The 27728-nt window shown below is 41.0% G+C and overlaps 1 protein-coding gene across 1 annotated transcript; it reads right to left on the reverse strand.

The window, feature by feature from the left end:
* Positions 1–2478: 2478 nt before the first annotated feature.
* On the reverse strand, positions 2479–27709 carry CCDC191 (coiled-coil domain containing 191). Its single transcript, XM_083736357.1, has 17 exons — positions 27583–27709; positions 24273–24311; positions 23530–23671; positions 22852–22998; positions 22203–22381; positions 21423–21646; positions 19818–19977; positions 18185–18375; positions 15918–16167; positions 13909–14384; positions 13059–13135; positions 11792–11874; positions 9212–9313; positions 8076–8219; positions 6771–6923; positions 5887–6041; positions 2479–3458 (listed from the first exon to the last, which is right to left on the reverse strand). The coding sequence occupies exons 1-17, from the start codon at positions 27652–27654 to the stop codon at positions 3326–3328; spliced, it is 2727 nt and encodes a 908-aa protein (XP_083592483.1). The 5' UTR covers positions 27655–27709; the 3' UTR covers positions 2479–3325.
* Between the last annotated feature and the right edge of the window lie 19 nt (positions 27710–27728).

Here is a 27728-nt window from a genome sequence, read left to right on the forward strand (position 1 = left end):
AGCCAATGTGGTACCCTGAAGATGTTGCTGGCCAACATCTCTCATCACCCTTGAGACCCTGGCCATGCTGGCTGGAGGTGTGCTTTGCAAGGACTAGTTTCTTGCTAAGCCAATGGTTTAGCCAACTTCAGCGAAGTTGAAAGGATTACCTCATTGATGTATTGAAGAAGAGGAGGAGTTTGGATTTGATATCCCGCCTTTCACTCCCTTTAAGGAGTCTCAAAGCGACTAACATTCTCCTTTCCCTTCCTCCCCCACAACAAACACTCTGTGAGGTGAGTGGGGCTGAGAGACTTCAGAGAAGTGTGACTAGCCCAAGGTCACCCAGCAGCTGCATGTGGAGGAGCGGGGACGCGAACCTGGTTCACCAGATTACGAGACTACCACTCTTAACCACTACACCACACTGGCTCTCCGGAAAAATAAAGCACATTTATATGAAGGAAATGTTGCCATGGAATGTGGCAATAAATGGACTCATGCAGATTTTTAGAGGTTTCTTAAATACGCTTGCGCATTGCAGGACATAAGTGGGAGGTAATGTCTACCCATTTTAAACTGAAGATATCAGGGAGTCATAGAGTTGGAAGGGATCCTGAGGACTATCTAGTCCAACACACTGGCAATGCAGGAATATGCAGCTGTCCCATGTGGGGATCAAACGTGCAACCCTGGCGTTATCAGCACCAGACTCTAAGCAACCGAGCTATTTTTCTTCGTGTGGCTATAGTTTCAAGCTAGTCTTCTGGACAGAAATAGCTTCTTTCATAAGTGTATGGAAAGGTTGGAGACACACTATTTACTCTGGAGGAGGTGCAAAAGGTATGTACCATATTGGCTTGAATATAAGCCTCACTTTCCCCCCAAATTCTGACTGTGAAAAGTTTAAGTGCGGCTTAAATTCGCGACCTTACAAAAATTGGCTTTTATGATATCGCTGCTGAAACAGACATATGGTAAAATGGAATGGGTGTGAGTGCAGAATTATAAGGGAACGGCTTATATTCACGTATTTTTTCCTTTTTTCATCTCCCTCCCCCATGAATTTTAAAGGTGCAGCTTATATTCGGGTGTGGATTATATTCGGGCCAATACGGTAATCTTTGCTCATCCTTTCTGTGCCTCACTGGAGGGTTAAGGGGGCTCATATGAACAGAACTCCTTTTAAAAGCTCTTCTGTATTGCACATTTAGACACCAGTGAATTCTTAAGGACTCGATTTCCTGCGTTGCTGTTGCAGTGGTGTCAAAGTCAAACCCATGCAATATGAAAATGCTACTGTGAGCCATGTTAGGAATAAACCTGATGCATTTATACTTTTCAGAATACATTTTTTTTGTAAAGGTGTCAAGTGACTGGAGCAAGAGATCTAGATATTTCCTTCATCTCTTTAAAATGGCTAAGTAAAAATTGATTCTTCCCAACAGGCCAATGATATTTCAGCCTCTCCTTGTTTTTAATGGTGCTTTTTTCTTTCAAAGTAGATTGCTTTCAAGTGTCTTAAAATAATTTGCTACGAGAGCATTTTCTCTAGAGCAAGTAATAACTGCCTACTGTCCAGTGTCTTAATCATGTGTTACATGACTTTTAATCTTGATCTTGAATGTATTTAGCCTCTGCGGGGCAGGATGGTGCAATTACAAATGTTTTTCTATCATATTTTAAGTGACATTTCTCTTCCTGGAAGCCTTTATTACTCTGCCAAGCTCTACTGTATAGAACTTGAATTCTATTTAAAAACCTTGCTGCAGCTCATGTTTTATCAGTTTGATGGCAGTGTGGAGAATATCTGAATTGCTTCTCTCTTAATTTTCCTCCAACCCCAGGTATTTGGGAAATTGTGAGATATTTTATTATGTGCCCTGCATTTGAGATCAGTCGTTACCACAGTTAAATAAATTTTTGTTTTAAAAAATAAGTGTTGAGTGATTGTACCCAGAGTTATAAAAAAAATACTATTCTCTGGAAAAACAAAATACCATCAAATTTATTATGTGCCCTTCACTAGCTGGCCCCCTGGCAGGTTACAATGATTTAAAATTCAGAATTAAAAACAGTTAATACAAATAATCACAGGAATTGGGGTGGGTCCTGAACAATATACGGTACATGTCGGAGGCAAAGAGGTGTATCTTTAGTCCAAGACTGTAGTAAACCAAAACTATTATGTACTTTAAACCTTATGAATGGCTTGAAGGACCTTCTGAATCAACTGAAGGTAGCTAAGCTGGTAATAAAGCAAAATCAAACAGATGTGTATCTTCTTCAGTCTGTTTACTTACAAATTTTGGAGAGTGGGAGAGAACATTAACAGATTCCTTTGGGTTACTCTTGTAGAAATTGAGGTAACAAACCCAAGATTGAGTTGATTTCTCTTTTGCTTTTTATTCTTTTAACCACCTCTACAGTCACAATTTGTGTGCAAAAAAGGACACACAAATTGAGAACAAACTGGCTAGTTTGTAATTATTCTGAGTGTGTGTTTTTTGTTTTGCTTTTGTAACAAATCAGTACCTTAGCACTACAATTCAAATATCACCTCAAGTGGTATACTACTACAAGGGTTGCCCCTACTTGTCGGTTAAGATTTAACTACGACTGGTTTATTTATACAATATACTATAGGGTTTTTTTAATGTGTGGTGCTGTGCTATGAAGTCTGAAGACTTGCTTGGCTGAGCTGACAGAATGTTAATTAAGATTCCACATGACATCATGGGAGGTAAGTTATTGGACTTAGAATGTTTTGACATTCAAATTCTACAAGCTGAAGTGAAAATACAGCATACAGAGAGCCTCAAATGTGCCTAGGAACAGAAGGAGTTGCAAGGGCAAAGTAGCTTGTGTGTCAGCAAATGGAGTTGATACTGTATGTTCACATATAGGTGCTTACCATAGGGAAGCAGGCAAAGATGGGAAAAGGATTTAGTTAGAAAAACAGTAGTGCTGGCCTATATCAGCTTTGACTGCTACACTTTGATATTTTATCAGGAGTTCAATAGAACAATTCCTCTTGGGGAATAAGGATGGAATTCAGAGTCTCCATAAGCATTGCAGCTTGCCAGGCGGAATGATTCCCCCTCTGTTCTCCTAACCCCTGAAGCTAATCTCAGGAGGGACACTGAAGGAGGGAAAGCCCTGTGATGCAAACAGAGATCCTTGCGCAGGGCTTTCATGGATGGGGCTTGTTAGGTGGAACCTCCCCAAATAGATTCTATCACACTGGACAGAGAAGTCTGTTTGCTAGAATGTCTGCAGATTCTCTGTCAACCAGAGAATGGTGTGTGTGAACTCCGTTTTCCCCTCTGTCTTCTGGCCTGAAATGTCATGTTCGGAAGTCTGGCAGAATTTCAGCCACTCTCTTCCTTAGCTGTTTTATTCTCTCTTCTTTCTCCCTTTCCTCTTTCATCAAAGATGGGAATTGCCTCCAGGCCCTGAATACAGTCTGCATTATCCTCCTATATAAAAAAAATTGTGAGGGAGAAAAAAAACCCCAAGGTAACATAATTAAAGAGAGACATGCATACATTCAAGGAAACACACATTGTATGGAACCAATTCCTCTCCTTTTTGACAATTTAGTCTCACATTATTTACAAAAATCAAGAATATAACCAGTTTAAAACATTTTGGTAAACTTCCACTCATCGCCCCATTTGCACAAGGGCTTCTTGCACAACAGAACTTCTCCCTGCATGCCCCCCAAATCTGTTCTTGGGATTCCCCCAACTTTCTGAAGCAAATTTGGGAGAGAGTGCAGGGAAGGAAAGGTTTGTTATACAAGCAGAAGTCCTTGCACTAATGGGTTGTCTTAGTTTGATACATCCCATGGATTATTCTGGTAGAATATGGGCCCAGGAATAGGGCCTTTGCTGTTCACCCCAAGAGAGTGGGCAGAGAGAAGGTATTGCAGGCCTTTTTCAAGGCCTCATTCCCTCACAGGCCACATACCTGGAGTAGCTAGAGCCAGAGCTGGTGATGACTGAAATCAGAAACAATAAACACCGCCCTGCTTCAATTTTCACAGTGGCTACTTCAGATCAGAATTTCCAATCCTATGCAGGTTTACTCAGAAAGAAGCTGCACTGGGTTTGATGGGGTTACTCTCAAGGGAAATACACAAATGATTTTTTTTTGTACAATATATAACTACTGTATAGGCCAGTATAGCTACTGTTCTGAAAAGCAAGTGAAATCCCTTTCTGTCTTTAGTGTGCTATGCATACACACATATATGGAAGCATACCATAGGAGTATATACAAATGCTAGAAAGAAGGGTATTAATGGTTTAATACCGGTGCAGCTATTTTCCTCCTCCAGGCCCTACAACACTTACTAAATGCTTTTGTATAAGTGTACTGAGAATATTATCAGAGCTATTTTTTCCATAGAAACTGAGTGCTGGGGAAAGAAATTCCATTATCTTCCTGTTCTGTTGGGAGGAAAGGCTGAAGAGTGTTTTGTTTTGTTTTTAAATGGACAGGTAAGTGCCTTGGTACAATAGTTATTCATCAGGACTCCAAAGCCATCAAGTTGTTCGCCAACAGAGAAGCAAACCTCCCTCCCTTCACCACCTTACTCCTGTGGGGATCTGTGCCAGCAAGTGGAACAGCTGCCTGTGCACAGAGCAGAACTAATTGAGAACTGGGGATAATGCCAATGCAGCACAACTTGGCTGGAACATCATCGCTGTAGAGGATTGTCACGTAAACTACATAGTTTACAATAAGTTAATGATACTAGCCATGCTCCTCCCTTTTCAAAGGGTGGAACTACACCTTGTAACAGTAAGCACACATCTCTTGTCAGTTTTATTGAAAAGTCTTCAACATGTTTTAGATACTAACTTTTTGTTTAGGGAAACACTCAATCTATGTAGGACTTCCATAGAAAATTAAATGTTTTTAATTTTAAAACATCAATCACTCAATTCCATTAATCGGTTACTTTTATGTTATTGTCATCAGCCCTGGGGCTGGTGACAATGAAGAGCAATCCTATATCCACTTGCGTGTAGGATTGCACAGTAGGAATATTAGTTGTGTTTGTAGGAAATGTAGACTGAGAAGCAAGTAGTATTGAGCAATACCCCAATAACGTTACTGGGGAACCAGAGGAGGAAAGCTGCTTTCCTCCCTCCTCCAATGCTCCATCTCCCCTATTGACCATCTTTTGCCCAACCCACTCCGCAACTTTACTTTGTTAACATTTTCCAGCAAATCATTGCATTTATTTCTCCTATGAATTTGCTGCTTTCTCAGTCTCTTGCCTTTTGCTCTGGCTCTAAATTTTCCATTTAAGTATTAAAAAACAAACAAAAACCAAGCGAACTCAAGAGTCTAGTTCTTTGCTAGCTGCACTCGCATATTTTGGTCTTTGCTTTGTTCTCTCTCCTTTCAGGTCCCTGACTGGTAAGAATCAATCACATTTTCCCCTTTTGTACAATTAAGTAGCATACTAATGAGAGCATTGATGGCAGCCTCACTGTGAGTGTTCATCTTTTTTTGGAGGGTGCATTCATTGTGTAGACAAATTTATGAGAGTCTTACTCTCAGGTAATAATAATTTACTACTACTACAAATTATTATTATTAATTTTTGTTGCAATTTATTTATTTAATGAAGAGAGATTCAGTGCACCCATTTTCAAAGAAGGTGAAATAACAGAGAAAGTGTCCAGGCCTGGTGGACTCAATCTCTGGACACCACTAGTTTCTGGGGCTCTCACGATCTCTAAACGCTGCAACTACAAAATATGAGAATCAAGAACCGCTTTGCAATTGTTGCAACAAACAAAATGATGACAATATATGAAGGGAAAAGGGCAAATAGCAATTGGAATAAATGCAGCTCAAGTGAAACTTATAGTCTATTTATATAGTCACCTGTCACTATACTGATCTGCAGTCTTCTGTTTTCTCCAGAAAATACTCTTTTCCTCATTGAGTACATCAAACCAAGCCCAGAGGACCTTCTTCTTAAGTGAAGTTTCATGGAGCTTTTTTGCACTCTCTTCCAAAGTAGATACGTAATCCTTGTACTATACAACAAACACAAGGAAAGGAAGGGGAAATAGATTTCAGTATTGATATGTTTTATACAGGCACACAGCAACACAGATGGGAAGGAAAAGCAAAAAAACAGAAGGCTGAGACAAAAGTTTTGAGTGGTTTGTGTACAGGAAAATAAGAAATGAAACTAATGTTTCAAGGATAACAATAGCAAAATGTTTTGTTCATGGTCTGGGCTCCCTGTTTCCCACTATTTCATGCAGGCACTATTGAATGTACAATTCAGTGTTGTGAGGATCTCAGTTTCCATTTTTTTTTAAAGGGTACAGTCCTTTTCCCTGACAAGTGTGTAGGAGAGGCAAAAACTGTGGCTCCAAACTGAGACCTGCACATTATGAGTAGGAGAGCCACGTAGTTTTGTTCTAATGCAACTCCCAGGTACAATACAAGCACAGAGAAATGAGAGCAGGTAAAGAGACTTGGTCTTTCAAGTCCAGCATCCCATTTCCCACAGTGGTGAACCAGATGCCTTTGGAAAGCTCACAAGCAGGAGATGAGGACGATAATCACCTTATCCCACTTTTGTTCCCTAGTAACTGGTTTCCTAGTAGCTTGCCTCTGATCCTCGAGGAAACATATAACCAGCATTACCAGCAGACATCAATAAGCCTCATTCTTCATGAATCCTCTTTTAAAGCTAATAGCAAAGTCCATAGTTTATAACATTTCCATAGTAAGTAACATTTTCTCTTGCTCACCATTTTCCAGTTCCTGAAGGACCTTCTGAGCAGCAGACGGGAATAAAGTCCCTCAGCCTGAGCTACTTTCCCAGCAAGGATCTCTTGCATATGATGAAGCCAGGCAAGCAGACACTTCCTTTGCAATCTAAAGCAATGATGCCTTTGTGCCACCTGAGCGCAAAGACCGAGGGAAAGAGAGAGAACCAGTTACTCCAATGATTACCGAGGGGCTACAGCTCTGCTGCAATGTTACTCTGGCTTACTGTTAGAAGTCTCCACCATCTGTAACCTACATTTGTATTATTTCCACTCATGCTTTTCTGTTCCACTATAACTTTTCCAGAGCAAGCAACTGATCCTCTCCTTCCTTTCACTTTTACCTTGTAGTTCATCAGTATGAGTATAGCACGAGTGCTTATAACATGAGTAATACTTACAACATGATCTGGATCAGATTCACGGATCCTCCTGACCATGTGTGAATGCATATGGCCATTATTTAATTATTAACTGCAACAGAAGTGGATTTCCTGCACAAGCAGTGGGGCTTGGACTCAATGACCTTTGATCATCTCATCTACTTGAGAGTAAACCCTACTGAATTCAATAGGACTTATTCCTACAAAGACGTGATTAGAATTGTGTTGTAAACCCCGAAGAGCTCAGCACAAACAGCATTAAAACCAAATCCTAATAAAGCAGTAAGCAAAATACCTACTTAAGACATTAAAATGTAATACTGGATCGACATCATTCCACATGCAAGTGATAAAAGCTAGCTTGAAACAAAAAACCTGCGATTTTACAGATTCTGCTTGATAAATTTATGTGAGAAACCATCTCCTGTTAACCGGTGCACATGCTATGAGGAAAGTCACCTATAACATTATTTTTATGCATCTCTTCCTGCAGTCTCCTCCTTCCCTTTAAAGCTCCACCCCAGCTGTTCCTTACCTCTCTCAATTGAAATCCACTGGTGCTGGATGATTTCCCACCACCTGCACACCTAGGACCCACTTTAGTTGTGACCACAATTTGTTTTAAACTGTTTTTAATGCTGTATTTTATATTGCTGCAACCTGCCCTGTTCTGGTGAACAGTGGGTATAAATCTAACAATAACAAGGTGCCTGACAAAGTCAGAAGAGGTACCGGGCTGAGCTGTTGCTAAGTCAAACTAAACTAGAACTGCTTCAGAAACTTGATGGCTTGATGGCGCAAATTTTGACTCTTGGATGGCAGGCAGAAGGCTGGCTGAAGATTAAACATCAAGACATGGAGCCAACCTTCCTTTCTAGACGCCCACTTTTACTCCAGTGCTTACCACCATATTTTTCTGAGTTTGCTGTATTAGTCTTTTCCAGGGCTCCAGCCCCTGCTTCTTCAGCAGGAACCTATCATAATGTTTCTTCGCTTTTGATAAGAGCTGCTGCTCCCGCTCCAGCCTCCTTTGTTTTTCCAATTCTTTCTGCAATTAAGGATACATAAGAGATCAATTCCTGGAGTAAGAATACCTTGTAAAAAACGTCCACTACTTTTAATTTGGGCTTGCAACTAATTATTAGTGTAATAATGGAGTTGCTGTTAGGAGGCTTTTCCAGACACAATCCTTTTGCTGGGCACACAGCATAGAACCATTAAAGTGCTCAATTGATGCTGCCCCAGAAATCATCCCCATTATAATCCTTTCCCAATACTAAGAGCACTTCCCTGTAAGTTACCAGTGAACAGCAATTCTCACCACAGCAGGTGCAATTATTGCATATTTTTATGCAGGGATGGAAACCATTTTCCACCAGTTTTTCATCTTTTTTTGTGAGACTGGGCTCACGCCCTAATCCGCGCTTGAACTCTTAGCTGGTGTCGGGGGTTGGCATTATTTGACACTTGTCAAAGCCCAAACTCCAGCAGGCGGACCATTCGCACCCTTGAAGGCCCTGATTCTGCAGCTTTCCCCTCTTCCTCATGGTTTCCTTGCCCTCTCAAAGCACAAGTACAGGAACAAAATCATGAAGAAGCAGCAGCAGAATCCACCTCCACTTGCCTTGTCCTCTCCTCCTCCTGGGCAATGGTGTGGATTGGGCCCAGAGGAAAAGGGTAAATGAATGGGAAATGGTGAAGGGCCCACTCAGAGAGGTATCTTTCACAAGGCCTCTCCAAAAACCTGGAGCTTGCACTGCTTGAGCCCTAACCTACTGCCTGGCATCCTTGAAGCAAGGTTATACCACCACCAACAACACAATGCTAGCCCTTCTACAGGAGGTCATGGTTATCACTTCAAACAGTGATCGATAGTACAGCTCTGCAAGAGGACTGTTTATAAAATGGCATTCCCCCCCCCCCCCCACCTCTGAACAGTCCTTTGCATTTACAGGCTGCCTTCTCCCACTTATTCCAAAGTGGCACAAAATAGCCATCAAGTGCTGGAACTGGGAGAAGCAAGCGCAATATTCTGCTCACCACTTTCTGCAGTCTTCGCTCCTCTTGCCTCTTCTGCAACTGAGCCTCCTTCTCTGCTGCTTCTTGCCTCTGACGTTCTTCTTCCTCGGCTTGCATCCGGGCCTAAAAATAGATAGAATGGAGCACTAGTTCACTTACCATGAATGGGCCCTTCTGGGCTGGCATAATGACACACCCGCTTGATGGGCTGTGCCCATCCACCCAGGCAGGGACCATGTGACTTGAAGCTTTAATATGTCATCTTCCCTCTGGTTTCCCCTCCAGCTTCTCCATCTGTGAGAAAGGTGCCATTAAGTAAGATCCAAGTAAGAAGTATGGACAGAAAATTAATAAGAACATCAAGAAACACCCACACGACTAAGTGCAATCTGTTCCCAGTGGAACGAGAAAATGAGAGGAGGCCTTGCGCTGGACATCTCACCATAGCTGTCAACTTTTCCCTTTTCTTGCGAGGAATCCTATATGGAATAAGGGAACTTCCCTTTTAAAAAGGGAACTGTTGACAGCTATGCATCTCACTATGCCAGCCAATCACCTGACACAATTAACCAGAGTCTAAAATGGTGCTTGAGTTTTGAGCGACTAGACTGAACCATGCTGGGTCATAAAGGAGTGACCCCAAAGAGAGGAGCTGCTCTTTAGAGGCAGAAGAAATTAAGGCCTGCAAAGCAAGTATGGGGTGATCTCGCGCTGAACCCTAGGCCAGCAGTGGGAGGGAGGGAGCATAAGTAGACCCTGTTGCCAGGGAGAGTTCTGCTTCCTGGGTCTGGAGCCTTGAGAAGAAGCTGAACCTCTTGAGTGAGGACACTTAGCAGCCTTTTCAGTCTTTTTCTAGTCTTCCTTCTGTGGTACAGAAAAAGGACAATTGCCTAGAGCACCTTTTGTGCCTAAGATAGTTTCTGAATTTTATTCCACTGAAATAATAGCCAGCAACAAATAAAAGCCCCAAATAATTTATTTTGGAAAAAGGAGAGGCTTCTGCAGAGATGTTGGAAACCTGTGCTATTACAACTGGCTGGCTTTGACTGAACAACAGAAACAGAAATCACTGAACACTGGGCCATTTGAGGACCTCTGGTAAATAGCTGACATAGCAATCCATGCCATTTAAGTGGCCTCTGCTCCATGAGTGGAAAATTGTGTTTTCACGTGGTAGGAGAATTGGATGTTTTATACCCTCCTAGGTGGTGGGACAACAGCTAAGGCGGGGAGCAGCAGAACTTGCCTCTTTTGTCTGTTGAGTGACTTTCCTTCCAGTTGTGAAGAGCGGCTCTACAACTCATGGCAGGAAGTCGCTAAGTCTACCTGAAGAATCGCTCTTGGTACAGAGGAGCCACAGGAGGCAGCTTTGTGGCAGGCAGCATTTAAGTGCTGGAATGCTGAGCAGAGGCTTTGTTGGAAGAGTTCTTAGCAGCAATTCAGCTTGAAGCAGTTCTCTCAAAATGAGAGGCTCCCCCCCTGCCCCCACTCCACTTGCAGGCACCACAGCAGCAGAAAGAATGAAGTTGAGAGGAGTGGGGGTGGGGGGAGGTAAGGAATTTTTTTATTTTATTAAGCAAGCCACACAGCTTAAAAAGGGAACGCTGAGGGAAACAAATGAAGTACAAGGCAGAAGTAGGAGAGAGAGGGGCTACACAAATCTGCTTGGGGGAAGGCAGAGATGAGGGAAACTAGGAGGAGGAAAGATGATATATTAAGTCACATGATCCCTGCCTAGGCAAATGGGGACATACAACCCTCAAGTCTCACATGCTGGTCTGAGGAGAATAAAGTAATCTAAATATATCTTATTTAGATCTCACCTATCCCCAACTCTCCCAGGAAGGGCAGACTCCTCCCCATCCCAGCAGGAAGAGGCTGCATGGGGGGAAAGCATATGGGGATAACTTTCCTTGTGTGCCTTCCTTTTCATTCACAACGGCACCCCAACCCATCAAAAGCCTCCCCAGAACAATATTTGATATTGAGGGGCTCTGTTGTAAGTGTAAAGAACTCGTCACCATCATGTGGGCCCTGTGGAAAGCCTTGAGGGCCATGGATTGCTCACTTTGCTATATACAGTCAGTGCCCCAAGGCTATTAAGTTATGATACACACAGGAACAGGACAAGATAAATTATGTATGATAAATTCCTGTATCTTGAGGATCAGACTGGTGCATGCTTCAGTTTCTCAGAATAATGGCTGGACATCAGTCTCAACATTTGTTAGCCACAACAACTAGATGTTCAGAGATTGGATATTTCTAAGGTGTTAGGGACAAAGAAGAGGACAGAGTGATCACTACCCTGTTTCTCAGAGGCATCTGGTTGATCACTTTTGGAGACAGAATATAGAACTAAATAAACTAGGTGGACTTTTGTCAGACCCAGCAGGTCAGTTCTTATATTGCTATGGAGCGTATCAATTTCAGTCCTTGTGTGCTTTAAATTCACTTGATTTTCATTTTTAAATAACAAATTGGACTTGGCCTTTTGATTTAGCAGCATGTTGATTAAAAAACCAACCAACCAACCAACCAACCAACCAACCTGTATTGATGTTGCACTCTTGGTTTAAGCCAGCATTCAACTTTACTTACCAACTTCTCCTCTTCTCGTTTTTTCTTTGCTTCTTCCAGTTCCCTTCTCCTTTCTGCACGCTGAATTGCTCTCTCCTCCATGGCTAAAGAATTGCACAATAAGGAGTACAACAATTAGAGCAAGTGAAGCACAGTGACATAAAGAACGCAGAGTTCCATTTACAAAATTGTGTCTGACTTGACCTGGTAATATCAAAGGAAAGAAAGTAAGAACTGCCATGTTGTTTCATCTAGCTCTAATTTGTCATCAGTGGCAACCTGTAAAATTAGCTGTTAAGTTTTAAGAAGTTCCCAACAAAATAAATCTAACAAATATTTTTATTTTAAAAACAGAAGGAATAGTAAGAAGTGGTTTATAACCCTCCTCTATATATTTCTATAATTTATATGTTGTATGACAAAGTTCACTATGTATTATGTATTTAAATTTATTTATTAAGCAAAAATAAATGGCTGTAGCTCACCATGTTCCTCTGGCTTTGAAGAATTTGTCTCCCTCTTCTACATTTTCCCTTTCCTACTCCTTGTATACCTTGTTTTTAGTTTCCACGTCCAATGGGCAGAGCCTGTCTCCCCCCACTTTTCTTTTTACTGATGTGAACCACTTTCAGAATGAGTAATTGTAAAAAATAGTAGTAAATGAATAAAAACACTCAGTCCCCGAAGCTGAGGGTTCAAAACCATGTGTCATATGTTGCTCAAAGCCAAGTGTCATATGTTGAAAGCAAAATGCCTCCAGTAAACGTGTTCCATATGTGTGTTGAACAATCTGCAAGCATAGTTCAACAGCTGTGCACAAGCTCCAGGAAGTTACAGTTAACCCTTGCTTCCCATTACATGCATACTGGGAGCTACAGTTAATGGCTTCTGAACAAGCCAGGACTTGTAAGCCAACTTCAAATATGGTTTCATATTCTGACTTCTTTGGAACCAAAGTTCCCAAGTGCACATAACAATTGGTTAACTGTGTTTTCTAAGTTCTGCTTCTCCACAGTGAGGACTGAAGGAACAGTATGCATGTGCACAGAACTAAATCTGATCATGTGAATATGACCCTTGCGAGTCACCATGTCTGGGTTCAAACAAGTGCTGGGCTGTGTTAAGTTATGATCAAGTATGTAGGGCCCTGTGACCCCTGAAATGGTGGTGTTTAAATGGTGGTATTTTCTCCATAACTACAGGTCTCATCTTTTACTACAGTTTCCTCTAAGTATCCAAGGAAAAGGCTCCAATAAGTGCAGAAGGAGAATCTACATCAAGAATATACCTTTGAGTAAGGGGTGTGGTGTGGACAGCACTTTCAGGCTCCTCTTGCTTTGGATAGCTGGCTGGTAATTTTCTAATCTGAAAGAAAGTGAAAAATGAATGGACATGACCAATTTAAATGACCCTACTCTGACTAAAACTTAGCTGAGTATCACCCAATGGATCAATGGGCTGAATGACAGGACTCAATACCCTATTTATCCTGCCTTTGTACAGCAGTGGCATCATTTCATGGGCAACAAACCTAAGAACAAGCTTTGGTTACAGCTTGTGATTTTTCTAGAGTGAGGCAAACCATAAGGCCAGGGTTCAGGTGACATCTTAAGCCAAACTATAGCTTGGCTCATAGCAAAGAAGCAGGAGATGAAGAGGAGTAAAGCAGCCACAATCTCCTCTCTGGAAACCAGTGTTCATGCTAAACAGTAACTTGTCTTAGTGTTATTTGTGAACCAGCACACTACGTAGAACAAGAAAGAACGATAAGTAGTCTTAAATGGGGAGACACTCTCCCATCTCACTCTGTAATGCAAAAGAGCAATAAACGTGGGCTTTGCTAATGTATGCCTCTTCATAATTTGTAAAGTACGCAGAGATCTTTCAAAGGAGTCTGCTATTTACAGCATTATAATCCTATATTAAAGCTATTATTAGGGGAAGGAATCAATTAACACTACTCAAATAATAACAGAGGAAGAGAGAAGGATCAACCTGCATCATATTTGGCCATTTCACTCCCTAGTGAGCTATCAGAGATGTTTAGAAACATCATGGTATTGTCTCAAAGCCCACTGTCCTAACAGGACATTGTGTAGCCATCACATAATTGGATCTTTGTACTCTTAGCTCTGTACCTTAAAGACTCTGTATTCCTGCTCTCTCTCAACTGCTTTCCTTCCCGAGTTTTTGGGGCCTGGTTGTTAAGTGCCTTGGTAACTGCCGTGGCTTGTTCAGCTTCCTCCTTGGCCTTCTTTAGCCTCTCATTTTCCTGAAGTCTAAGGATTAGTTCTTGCTGCTCTTTGAGCTGTCGTTTCTGCTCTTCAATCAGCTGCTGCTGGAAGGCATGGCGGTGCTCCAGGGGACCCCTTAAGACAGAGGACATTTTTTGTTTTGGTGGTTCAAGATGCTGCAAGGAACCTCTTGCTTGGTTACCAAACACTGCTCGATCTTGAGCATTCAAAGCAGCATGCTTCAGAGTGACTTGCCATGCCCATTTTGGCTGCTTTGGAGAATGAAGATCACGTTTTTGACTTGTCTCTGGAGAGCAAGAGTTTGCTCTTTCTACATTTGCCATTCTGGGATCATCCTGTGAACAGGGTATTGTAGCCACCTGGAAAGGGAAGATAAAGCCTACGTTAATTATAAAAATTAAGGTCTCAGTTCTCATTGAACAAACGTTTGTTATATGTTATATGAAGCTGCAACTACTTCCATAGCAGCTGATTCCATAGCCTGTCATCTCCTAGAGAAATATTATTCCTTCATGGTGTTTAGAAAACCAAGTTTCCCACAGTCATTTGCCTACAAAGACAGGAAAATTATTGAAAACCTAAAAGATGGAAGACTGGGACCCTAAAGAATAGTCAGCAATGGCAGAAAGCATGTGTGTTTATTCGCTCCATGGTTGTTTTGAGAACTTCCAATAAATGCTCTTTGAGGAATACACAACACACAAGTCCTCCTAGTGCACCAGACACAACTCCCTTTGATATTATACCAAGTTTGTCTTTACCTGCAATCTGTTCCTAGTTGTTGTTTTTCGGGTGGGGGTGAAAGAGGATGCAGGAGAAGAATCTTGCTAACACACCTCTGGCCTACTTGTGAGTTCTGCATTTTGTAACTATTGTTATTAACTATTTACTGAGCCTACTAGGTATGCATACCGGAGAATCTATTTACTTTCATAAGAAAGGGGGCAAGTGTAATTTTCCTGTGTTCGTAAAACTGCTCTGGAGACTTTGTGTTTGCCTCAGGCTGCTTGTTTGTGACTTGGCCCCCAGGATTCTACAGGAAGTCAAACTGGATAGAGGTCCAGAGCTCACACAATCCTTCCCTCTAGTGTCCCTGCAACTCTGAAAAGAGAGTCCCTATATTTATTTGAATGCAAGAATGCCACCCTGGTTTTTTGTTTTGGTTTTTTGTTTTGTTTAGAATTGGCTATAGGAAAACCTGAAGGAATCACCTTATTTACAGCTGCTCCATTTCTTGATCAGTGAATGTAGTTCTGCCAAAGTCACTTTGAGAAGGGAGTTAGGTGTGACAGGCCAAGGCTTTGTGTACCATCCACCAAACCGCTTGAAATGGAGTCTCCTTGTCACAGATGAGGTTATTCATATTCCTCTTTTGCATACATGATTGGCAACTGGGGAGCCAAATGATGTGACACAGGAATCCAGATGTGGCCCAGTTTAGTCAGCTGCCAATCTCTATTTCATATTTATTTGAAGTACTTATAGGCCCCCATTTGGAGAAAGGGTGGCTAACTTGTTGCCCTCCAAATCTCAACAACCCCACTCAGCATGGCTAATGGTTACATCTGGAGGGACACAAATTAGCCATTCCATTTTAGGGCACAGCCCTCCCATGGTAGCGTACAACAGCAAGATAAAATACACTGAGATACATTTGAAGCATCAAACCATAAAAATTCAGTACCGTAGGGAAGCAGGATCTTGAGAATCAACAGCATAAAGCACTACTAACGAAAGGCAGACTGGAACATCTGAGTTCTGAAGGTACACCAGAAATTCTGCACCATAGGAAGTGTGCATTAGTTCCATAGGAAGAAGGTTCCACACTATGGGAGTGATGATGATGAGGTATGTGTTTGTGAGAGAAAAAGCACAATGCAAAATCAGTTCACCTGTGTAGGACTCAAGGGTTGATCCCAAGCTTCTTTTGACTCATGAGTTCTCTTGGCATCCTGGGAGACGTCTGTAGCAAGTTTCCCCAGTGCCACTTCCTCTAATAGCTTTGCCATTTTCCTCCTTGTATCCTCTTTTTTCAATTGTAGTTCTCTCTTTTCCACCTCCGTTCGGCTCCAGCAATGCCATTCGGCAAAATAATGGCGCAAAATGCTCTTCCGATTAAACTCTATAGCCAACTGTTTCCCCCTAAAAATAAATGTTCATTAAAATCAATTGCAATTTCCTCAGATCAGGAGGATGTGTGTCTACCCCACTCTATTTTAGAATTTTAGTATAGATTGATTGGATTACTACTGCTGTAAAAAGGCATGTTAGCCAATATAGGCTTATATTATAAAATGCAGTATAAACACCAACGACTGGGAAACAATGTCTTGCTAGCGCTCCGATTGGAGAACAGCCTTTGCCAAAGGTGTCATGGGATTTGAAGACACTTGAACTCGGGACGAAAGGGAGAAACACACTAAGAGGAAGACATGCTTGGCAAACCCTTAGCATGATCTACACCCGCCTGGAAACCTATGTCCCCACTGTGGAAGAATGTGTGAATCCAGAATTGGCCTCCCCAGTCACTTATGGACTCACTTTTAAAACCGTGCTAATAGAAGACAATCTTACTCGGCTACAAGTGATTGCCAAAGAAAGAAGAATATTATTGGTTGGTGTGGTTGTTTTATTTAAATACAATTACTTCTTACTAACTACTTAATATATTTTCCTGCTTATTGTTTTGCAATCTGTTACAATCAGAGGCTGCTGCTAATAAGAGCTGTATCAGCAGCATATTCCCCAGTTAAGGCATTAGGCCAAAGGTGGCAGATGTAAAGTATGCAACCCGACAAAGTTTTTCTTCATAATGACCAGCAGCAGATGCACTTTGCCCAGATCAGATGCACTTTGCCTAGCTCTTGTTAAGTTAATGGATTCCTAATTTAGTTTCTGAGACAATCAATGGAACAATAATTTCATCCATTATAGATTTGACTTATCAAGACTTTGAGATCATGTTCATGTCAGAAGGCCTAAGAAGAACAGGGAAAATTAGAACTGAATAATATATATCAGAAGTCCTTTTGGGCTTGTTAAAGGAGCGAGCAACAGGAAAGCAAGGCCTTTATTTTTAAGCAGATATCAAACACTGCAACTATGTTTTACTCAGAGACCTACTGACATTAATGGACTTAACTTAGTCATGCTCATTAATTTCACTGACTCTTACTACAATTTAGTTGAGTACCACTCCATATTTCCCTGCGCCCACCTCTCTCTCCCTCCTCTTTTGTTTTTCCCTAGGAAAGTCAGGTCTCCCCATTTGGCCTGCAGCATGGTTTGTCTCAAACTACACAACCTCGTCCATCACCCAACGCTGCATGATGTCATCAGGTATAAGACAGGTAAAAACTGTGGTGCCAAACTCAAAAGGAAGGCTCAGGAGCACACAGTGGTGAGCTCCTGGTTCTTCCTTTGCAGCCAAGACTTGGATTCTTTTTGAATTCAAGCCATGGGTTCAAAGGACGTCTACTCCTTTGCAGTTCAAGCAGTAACTGCGAAGGAAGAACCAGGAAGGAAGAACCACCTTGAAGTTTCAATCAGCTGATGTGACTGACAAGTGGGTAGCCCCACCCCCCTGTCAAAGGGGCCATGGAGAGTTAGCCACTTCTGGAATTGGCCAGATCCAGTTCCACACCCCTGTCGTATTTCAAATGTTAATGCCACACGCAATGGTGGTGCTATAAAATAAGTTATAGATCCTGATTGAGCCAATCTTTTCATGAATCAGCGAGGAGCAGAAGAGCCTAAAAGCATACCATTTCACTGTCTCCAACATTCATCCTCTTGTTGGTTGTTTTGTTTTTAAAGAGATCATTATTTTACCATTTTGGTTCAGGCACAAAAATGTACAGTAGTACCTCAGGTTACATACGCTTCAGAAATTGTGCTTCGGGTTAAGAACTTTGCTTCAGGAGGAGAACAGAAATCGTGCTCCAGCAGCACGGCAGCAGCGGGAGGCCCCATTAGCTAAAGTGGTGCTTCAGGTTAAGAACAGTTTCAGGTTAAGAACGGACCTCCGGAACAAATTAAGCACTTAACCCGAGGTATCACTGTATATGGCTGGAACTGGTCTCTAAAACAGCAGCAGATATTTTCCTCATACTATCAACATCCTGGGGAGGGGGGGAGGTGAAATGTTAAATGCCGCTACCTGTTCTGATTGCGAAGCTGGTTCTCCAGTTTTTTAGTCTCCTGCTCCAACTTCTGAGACCATGTGTAATCTCTCCAGGCTCGCAAGGTCTTCAGCTGGCACTTCCAGTCAGCAAGGGCCCTTGCTTTCCCCATCTTAATCCTGAGATCCAGAATAAGCTTGTACCAGGCAGAGAAATACTTCCGTAGGCACTGCATTGGGGATGGTTACGAAATCAAGTAACTATATTGATAGCTTTCCTCTTTCAACAAACCTTCTAAGTGGAGATCTTTATCATAGTTGGTATCAGTACTGGATTTGAAATCGTTTTTATAGAATCAGAGAATTGCAGAGCTAGAAGGGACCCAGAGGCTCATCTAGTCTGCTCCTTTGAAATGCAGGAATCTCAACTAGATCATACAATTTTTTTATATGTTTCAATTGCATTGCAAAAATTGCTTTGAGGTACTTCATGGGAGGTTAATGACAAATGAAGTAATAATGTTCCATCACATCTACTGTTCTGATCCTATCATCTCCTATTTTCTTTATCTTTTTAGTCTTCAGAGTTTTGCTGACAATAGAAGGTTGATTAACAGGAAAACAAACTTCTCTTTTCACACTTTGCCTTCAGAACTGACTTTACCTTTTACCTTTTCTAGAATACCTCTCTGTGTTACAGAATCAATGGATTCTTATTTTCTCTCCCAAATTCACTTGTTATGACTTTTCCCTTATTAAAAAAACCCCAAATTGAAAGAACTTTAGAATTTTTTTAGAACAAATCTACTACCTCTTCAACTTCCAGTACTATTACATGTGTTTTTCTCAAGTACCATCACAATTCCACATATCACTTATACTGTTCTATAGGAAATTGCATTTAACTGCATTTAAATTATTATTATTATTTAAATAATGCTTTAGGGGCTGGCTGCTTGGCTCAATAATTTATTTGCTATTTTCTTCTTTATTACAATCTAAAACACAACATTAGCTACCGTGGACATTTTTTGGAAAGGCTCAGTATCATGTTCAAGAAAGTCAAAGCAGAACAAGTATTATTCCCAAATAGCAATTTATAGTACAATCCTATGCATTTGTATTAAGAAGGAAGTCTTACTATATTTCAATGAGATTTACTCCCTAATAAGTGAGTTTAAGTTTGCAGCTTTGGTCTGTTGTTATGCATTCTCCCCTATTTACTGTTCTAGCCTTCTCTTTAAGTGCACAAACAAATGATATAACCATGCACTGCCATTTTCAACACCAAACCTCAACAGTGCAGTAGCAGCCGCAAGAAAGGTTCACTCAGTCTTCCTGCATGAAAGGGGCAATGAAGGTGTAAAGGAGATTCAAAACCATCTGTGCACACAGCCAATGTGACACTGTGTTCTATTTCCAGGTATAAACTAAACGGCTGGGTAGTTTTCACGGCAAATCTCAGCTCCTGCCACTCAACTGCTCACTATGATCAATAGTCTCGCTCTCCTCACATCTTGTAAAAATATATATATTGGGATCTTAATCTTCAGTTGATCTAGGTCAGCCTGACACGGGGAGCTGGTTTCTCGGTTTACAGAGAGCTGACCCATGACTATCGCTGAGACACATCTGGCTCAAAGCGCTGAAAAAAGATAATGAATGCTCTCACCTTCTGATTTGCAATGTCAATTTTGCTCAGCAGCTCCTGCATCCTGGTTTGTTTCTCTTTCCTTTGTCCTTCTATCTCACAATCCAGATGGACTGGCACAGGAGGCATGCCGACTTCTACCAGCCTCTTAATTTTTTTTAAATCGTGCCTCTTTCTTTCCCTGAAAATAAAGCAATCCGTGAGAGGCCAGAGGCAAATAGTAGAGCATAAGAGGACTGTGATAGTCATCTCATGACCTTCAGCCAGTTCTCATATTATTACTTTTCTGTTACCCAACTCTGTTTGTGAGCCCATTTATCAAGATTCATTAGGTGATTGCTACATTTTTCTCTCTATCCTATGTCTGTATTAGTTGCAGGTCTCAAAGGAATATAGTTCTGCTACCTGCAGTTAGGAAAGTTTTATGTAAGTATAAAAGGAGATTTGTCTCAGTGAAAAGTATACTGCATAAAATCAGTATTGTACATGCCACTTAGCGATAGGAACCATAGCAATATAAGGTTCTTGTGGCTTAAAGGCAGCCAGAAGTTCACAATACATAATGCCATTAGTCAGGGGTAGACATTCAAAAAGATGATGTAGAAAAACTAAGGCACGGATTCAACTAATGAGTCCCAGTAGCAGAAGCCCACTCAAGTAAGTCCACTGGCTCAACAGGGATTCCTGCACCCCCCTCTCCCTGTATGCCCTGACTTTGGTGGGGTTCAGGAGAACCTCCAGAACAGCACAGAGGGGGAGCATCATTCCATCTGGCAAGCTAAAAAGCTTGTGCTGATGGAACAAATGCCATAGCACTACAATGAATTCTTCCCAAGGATTCCATGGTTACCTAAAGAAGCAAATATCAAAGAATGGTCTTCTTGAGCCACCTACCACTGCAGAAGCACCTGCAGTTCAAAGGAGCAGTTAAGGTGACCAAATATAAAGGACCCTCCATCTACAGGGATTTGAATTTTGCATGTTTGAGGCAGCAAATTGGTGTGCATTTGGAATATTTTGCCCTAGCCAACGTTCATATAACCAAACCAATCACCAAGAGCGATAATCATCTTATAACAGCACATGAAAAGATTCAAGTGGCCTTTTGGGGGGACCTAATAGTGTTTGCTCTCTGCTGTAGAAATGCCAAAATGTTTCAGTTGCAGTACTATGCGACTAAGTCCTATTGAGCATAGTGGGACTTATTTCCGAGTACTTATGAGAGCTGCATGATACCACAAATGGACAGTTTCCTTTAATTTAATTTGTACAGTATAAGTAAAAATAAAAGGGCACACATGATATTAGGCCAATTTTGCAAGCTCAGAAAGGGAGGAAAATCAGCTTTCCAGGTCTACAAATCTGAAGAAAATTCATGGTTTCCAGGAGCTGATGAAGCTTCACATAACTTAGGAATGAGTTATTAAAATGTATGGCTTATATATCGTGCCTTCTTTCTCCCTCAGAACTCTTAAGTTTTATGCATGGGATTCCCAAGAATCTCCCATCCAGATTATGTTCAGACTTAGACTTACTTCCGCAAGTTTGCTCCGTTACACATTATCAGACTGTGCTCTGGTACCTAAAATGCATTTGAATGCCAAATTCTTGTTTTCCTCAACTTACATTTTCCTGGCTTCTTCCATGAGATGCCTTCTTTCTACCAACTCTTTCCGTAGCTTCACCATCTGTTTCTGAATTTCCTCTTCTTCTCTCCTGGCTTTCAGAACCTTCTTCTTGTTTTCCTCTTGGAGTTGCCTCTGGGCCTCTGACATTGCCAATTTTTTCAGGGCCTTCTCTTGTTTCAGAAGCTCTTGCTCCTTCTGTCTCCTCAGCCGATTTTCTTTTACCTGAGAAACAAAATCAAGACCAAGATCATATTTTGTTGTTTTAAACTACAGGACTATGGTATACAAATGGTTGTAGATGTGTTGCTTTCAGGGCAGCTACACCTTTGCCATGACTACTGTGTTTCTCCATTAAATCCTTCCAGAATACACCAAGGTTCAGGAAATCCATCGAGAAATATAACTAGAATCCCACTAATGTATGCTCCCCAACACTTGACTGCCATCAAGGATGATAACTATGTGGATGACACAAGTGAAGTGCTCGGATATCTCCATGCAATCATTGCTTCTATAACTGGCAAATGTAAATAGAAGCCCTGGATACATTGTTATGCTGGAATTGGCCTCTGATGTAGTATTCTAAAATGCATGGAAACAGACAAAAACATCAACACTATTCTTGGAGAACAATTCACCAGTAACTTCAATTGTACTACAGCAGTATACATGGCTCAGGAAACAGTTTACTTAACAAAACCATTTAAGAAACACTACACTATTTTTTACAACTGTACCTTACAATAGTAGGTGCCTTAAGGCTGTCTTCTCCAAATACCTGTTTATGCCTTAATTCCATGGTAATTCGTGGGTCTTTGGGCTTCCTTTTCTCCTTAAGTTCTTCAGTTCTAAGGTTTCCCAATATACCACTGTCAACAACTTCACTCTGCAGTAGATCCTGCAGAATATCTTGTACTGTTGTATTTTCCATCTCATCTTCCAGATAACCATAAAAATCTAAAATACCAAGCAAAACAATCCAGAAATAGCACCAAACATTTTTAAGCATACCATTCTTTCATTTCCTGCTTGTGTTAAAATTCAGGTACCCTGGTTAGCAACAAGGCATATAATGCTTTTACAAGTATGCAAAATAAGATATTTGGTATTTATTATCACTTGTTTAAGCTTGATATCAGTGAAGACCCAAACGACTTGATCAATATTAATTGATTAATACAGCTCCATCTGAATGTTACATTTGCTTCATGTCATGAACTGAGCCATTTTAATATCAGAGCAGAACGTACTAATGTAGAGCCAAACAACACTACAAACTTTGCATGACTTCCTTGGTACTTGAACTATAAACGTAGACATAAGTGCAAGGAAGTTCTATTCATTTTGACAATTTCCCATTAAATGGTACTCAATATTATCATTATACATTCTCTAGATCCAAGTTTAAAATTGAGGCAAGTTCTCACCATCAAATTTTTCATACTTCTGAAAGCCAGTGGGGGACTCCTGGGGAGGACGAGAATGAGCCAATGGATTTTCAGCAGAATCTTCTTGATCATCTGCAAGTTCCGACTTCAGTTTTGAATTCAACCAATCATTAAGGAGCTCTTGGGCTACATTGATGAAAGCAGCAATGGATGTTAATTGGATAAGAAGTGGCAACTAGAGCTAAAATTCTAAAAGAAAAGCAGCTTTACACTTCAAGCCTGAACACATGTTTTTGTATATCTTTTAATACTCTCTTCTTAGTTAAGTTGGCCTTAGATTTGTATTCTATTTTACTGTTGGTGTTGTTTACATTGGATATTTTATGGAGGGTATAACATTCAGTAATAAAAATTATACTAATCAGATTCTAATTTTTAATTTGTTACTTTACATCATTTGCATTAAAGCAGAGGTTTTCAAGCTTTTTGAGTTCATGGCTCCCTTGGGGGTTATCCTGTTGTTATTCTGTCTCTCACAACTACAATAAACCTACCATTAAAATTATGGACTGGTCATTTCTTTGTCAGAGAGCAAATGGGCAAATTTAGCTGGGGATCAAATACTTTTTCTCCTCACTGTACCTAATGCAAGTCTTCTGCAATGTAGCTAAAAATATAGATATATTAATCTGGACCAGCATCACATTTAGGCAATACCTTCCACATATGCCTCATCATGATCTTGCAGCTGCTCTGTCGTTTCCAAATCTAGCACAGGGCCATGAAGTCCTCGAGAATAAGATGTCTTTTTTAAGGAAAACGTCTCAGAAACAGCAAACTCAGATGCCTGTTCCACTCGCTAAGAAAGAGAATGACAGACATATGTATCAGGAAGTGTTCATGCACACGAAAGCTTATACCAGAACTAACTTAGTTGGTCTATAAGGTGCTACTGGACAATTTTTTTATTTTTATTTCGACTGTGTCAGACCAACACGGCTACCTAACTGAAATTAAACATTAGTCAGGGAGGGAGGGAATAGAGGGCACTTTAGATGTGTAAGGTCCAAAGTTTCTTTCCATGGCACCTTAGGTAGCTATTCCAATCAGAATAGACAATACTGGGGTAGGAAGACCCATTGTCTTACGTCATATAAGGGTCACAATCTCATAGAAAAAAATTTGCACAGTGAAATGCAGAGATTTCACTCACAGTTTACACAGTTAAGGCTACTGATACCAGCTCAGACCTGCTTGTGTAGCAGCTCATTAGTCAGTATATTAAATGGATCCAAATACAAAGAGAAGCCACTAACTCCAAAACATGCCATACCTTGACACTAAGAAAGTACTGGTCTAATTTTATCCAGGATGATTATTCAGAAATTAATCCCACTGAGTACAATAGGCATTACTCTCATGTAAATAGGAAGGTTATGCATCACTTTCTTCTCCCTTACCTTAATCCAGTGCTCCACATTGTCAGGATCAAGTTTTGTCTGGGGGAGAAACATTACAATAGTTTAGCACTGAGCTAGCTATTAATATTAAAGTAAAACTAAAAGACCTCTGTCTTTGCAAGCCCCTAGATACGTTAAGGTTGAAATCATCCTAAGCACACCTAAAGAGTAAGTAAGCTCTACTGAACTCTGAGACTTACTCCCTAGTGACTAGTATTCAGAGGCACTGTGCCTCAGATACTGGTGGCAGCATTGACTAGTAGTAACTGATAGCCTTAACCTGCATTAATTTGTGAAAGCAGTCCAAACGGGGGTGGGGGGGTGGCTGACACAGCTAGCATCAACCAGTTTCATTGCTTAATTATGTGTTGCATGAATAAATACTTTGTTTTGTCTATCACAGCTCCCCCACCACTCAGCTTCACCATTAGTGTAGAGTCAGAGTGGGACCTGGGTGACTCAGCCACGAAGCTTCTTAGCCTAAACAATCTGAACTCCCTCAGAAGGTGGTGGGAGGTTTCTAAGCAGAGGTTGGTTGGTTAGATGGCCATCTGTCATGGATGCTCCAGTTGAGATTCCTGCAAAGAAGGAGAGTTGGACTAGATGAGCCTCATTGGGGGGGGGGGGGGAATCCCTTCCAACTATACAATTCTGTGATTCTAAGTATTGTGGATGCTGTGAGCAGCTTTGAGCAAGGTTCACCATACAAAAGTGGCATACAAATACAGTGGTACCTCAGGTTACATACGCTTCAGGTTACAGACTCCGCTAACCCAGAAATAGTACCTCGGGTTAAGAACTTTGCTTCATTTTTTTTAAAATAATTTTTATTAATTTTCCAATTTTAACAACGAAACACCACCAAACAATACAAACAACAACAAACATACACACATACATACATACATTTTTGCTTTCTTAACCTCATTTTCATAAGCCTCTTTTCTCGGACTTCCCCGTACCTTCCCCTTTTTGCATCCTAATTTCAGAATTTTTCAGCAACCCTTTTAGCCAATTATAGTTTAACTTATTCTCCTTTCAATTACACTTTGAATCAAAAGATATATATAGCTGTAATTATACATCTTCCTTTCCCTTAACACTTTAACACTCCTCAATTTTATAGCAATTTTTAAGATATACTTTAAACTTCTTCCAGTCTTCCTCCACAGTCTCTTTCTCTTGGTCACGGATTCTGCCGGTCATTTCTGCCAATCCCATAAAGTCAATCACTTTCGCCTGCCATTCTTCCAGCGTGGGTAACTCTTGTGTCTTCCAATACTTTGCTAGAAGGATCCTTGCTGCCGTTGTGGCGTACATAAAAAAGATCTTATCCCTCCTTGACACCAATTGGCCGACCATACCCAAAAGAAATGCCTCTGGTTTCTTATGAAAAGTACATTTAAGTACTTTCTTAATTTCATTATAAATATGATAAGGGGGGGGGACACCAGCTGGTGAAAGGGGTTCAGGTCGGAGCCAGAGAGTACAAATTGAAGGCTTTTGCAGATGACTTAGTTTTGACCTTACAAGAGCCAGACACTAGTACAAAAAGAGTTTTAGAATTAATTCGAGTTTTTGGTCAGGTTGCAGGGTTTAAACTGAATAAGCAAAAAACTAGGGTTTTGGAAAAAAATTTAACAAATGTGGAAAGAGAGAGGTCCCAAGAGGAAACTGGATTAATTATGGTAAAAAGAGTGAAATATCTGGGAATTAACATGACATCTAAAAATGTGAACTTATTTAAAGACAATTATGATAAGTGCTGGACAGAGATAAAGAAAGACTTAGAAATATGGTCGAACTTGAAGCTTTCCTTGTTAGGCCGAATTGCAGTGATTAAAATGAATGTGTTGCCTAGAATGTTATTTTTGTTTCAGACACTACAAATTGTGGATAAATTAAATTGTTTCAAGAAGTGGCAGAAAGATATATCTAAATTTGTCTGGCAGGGCAAAAAGCCCAGAATAAAGTTTAAGATACCTACTGACGCAAAAGAAAGAGGGGGTTTTGCCCTGCCGGACTTAAGACTGTATTATGAAGCGGCAGCTTTCTGCTGGTTGAAAGACTGGCTACTACTTGAAAATGCAGACATTCTGGATTTGGAAGGTTTTAACAATATGTTTGGTTGGCATGCATATATCTGGTATGACAAGGTTAAAGTGCACAAGGGTTTCAAAAACCATATTGTCAGGAAAGCACTATATAATGTTTGGATTCGGTATAAGGATTTGTTGGAAAACAAAACTCCCAGGTGGCTATCACCAATGGAGGCTAAAGAGGTGAAGAAACTTAATATGAGAACTAATTGGCCAAAATATTCTGAGATTTTGGAACTAGAAAGTGGTGAATTTAAATTACAAAGCTTGGAGAAGATAAAGTCCAAGGTACGAGATTGGCTCCATTATTTTCAAATAATGGAGGTCTTTAAACAAGACAGGAAAATTGGATTCCAGGTGGAAAAATCGAAATTAGAAACTGAATTGCTAGAACCCAATACGAAGAATTTATCAAGGATGTATAACTTGCTGTTGAAGTGGAATACAATTGATGAGACAGTTAAATCAGCCATGATTAGATGGGCACAGGACTTAGGTCATGATATTATGTTTGCTGACTGGGAACAGTTGTGGACCACAGGTATTAAATTCACGGCTTGTAATGCCTTAAGAGAAAACATTATGAAAATGATTTACAGGTGGTACATGACCCCAGCCAAGCTTGCGAAGATTTACCATTTGCCCAATAATAAATGCTGGAAATGTAATGAGACCGAAGGTACCTTTTTTCACCTTTGGTGGACCTGCCCAAAGATTAAGGCCTTCTGGGAACTGATTTAAGAACTTTGCTTCAGGATGAGAACAGAAATCGTGCTCCGGCGGCGCGGCAGCAGCAGGAGCCCACATTAGCTAAAGTGGTGCTTCAGGTTAAGAACAGTTTCAGGTTAAGAACAGTTTCAGGTTAAGAACGGATCTCCGAAACAAATTAAGTACTTAACCCAAGGTACCACTGTAGACAATTGTTTCGATCCTGGAAGAAGGCACAGCTGGTTGCTACACTGCCCACCTGCAGCCTACGATTCTACCCCACAGGGTTGTTGTGGGAAAGATTGCATGACGAGTGGGGGGAGGAACCATGTTCACCACCTTGAGCTCTTCGGAGGAAAAGGTGGGATATAAATGCAATAAACGGAGACCAGGCGAGAGCGAGAAGAACTCCTCTCTGCCTTTTTCCCATCCAACTATAACTTCACGCTGGAACAGCTGCCTGGGTCGGCGGAGGCAGGAGGCACAACAACTCTCATCCCTACCTTCTGCCGAGACGCCGACTGGCTGAAGCGCCGCCAGCGGTACAACTCAGGTCTGTGTCTCATAACCGCCATTGGCGAAGCTAGAGGCAGACGCCTTCCTTTCTTCCTTCCTTCCCCGAAGCCAGCTCCCCCCCCGTTTGCTCCGA

This window comes from Podarcis gaigeae, assembly GCF_964106915.1.
Source record: "Podarcis gaigeae genome assembly, chromosome: 4".
Classification (NCBI taxonomy): domain Eukaryota; kingdom Metazoa; phylum Chordata; class Lepidosauria; order Squamata; family Lacertidae; genus Podarcis; species Podarcis gaigeae.

What these genes read in the sequence shown, in the direction of transcription:
- CCDC191 (XM_083736357.1), bottom strand. Translation starts at nt 27,654, where the DNA reads ATGGCGGTTATGAGACACAGACCTGAGTTGTACCGCTGGCGGCGCTTC. An exon ending in AGGAATACAGAGTCTTTAAG is followed by an intron (nt 13,136 to 13,908) that starts GTACAGAGCTAA and finishes ACTTTCTTTCAG; the next exon opens with ATTAGAAAATTACCAGCCAG. An exon ending in AGCGAAGACTGCAGAAAGTG is followed by an intron (nt 8,220 to 9,211) that starts GTGAGCAGAATA and finishes CCTTAATTGCAG; the next exon opens with AAAGAATTGGAAAAACAAAG.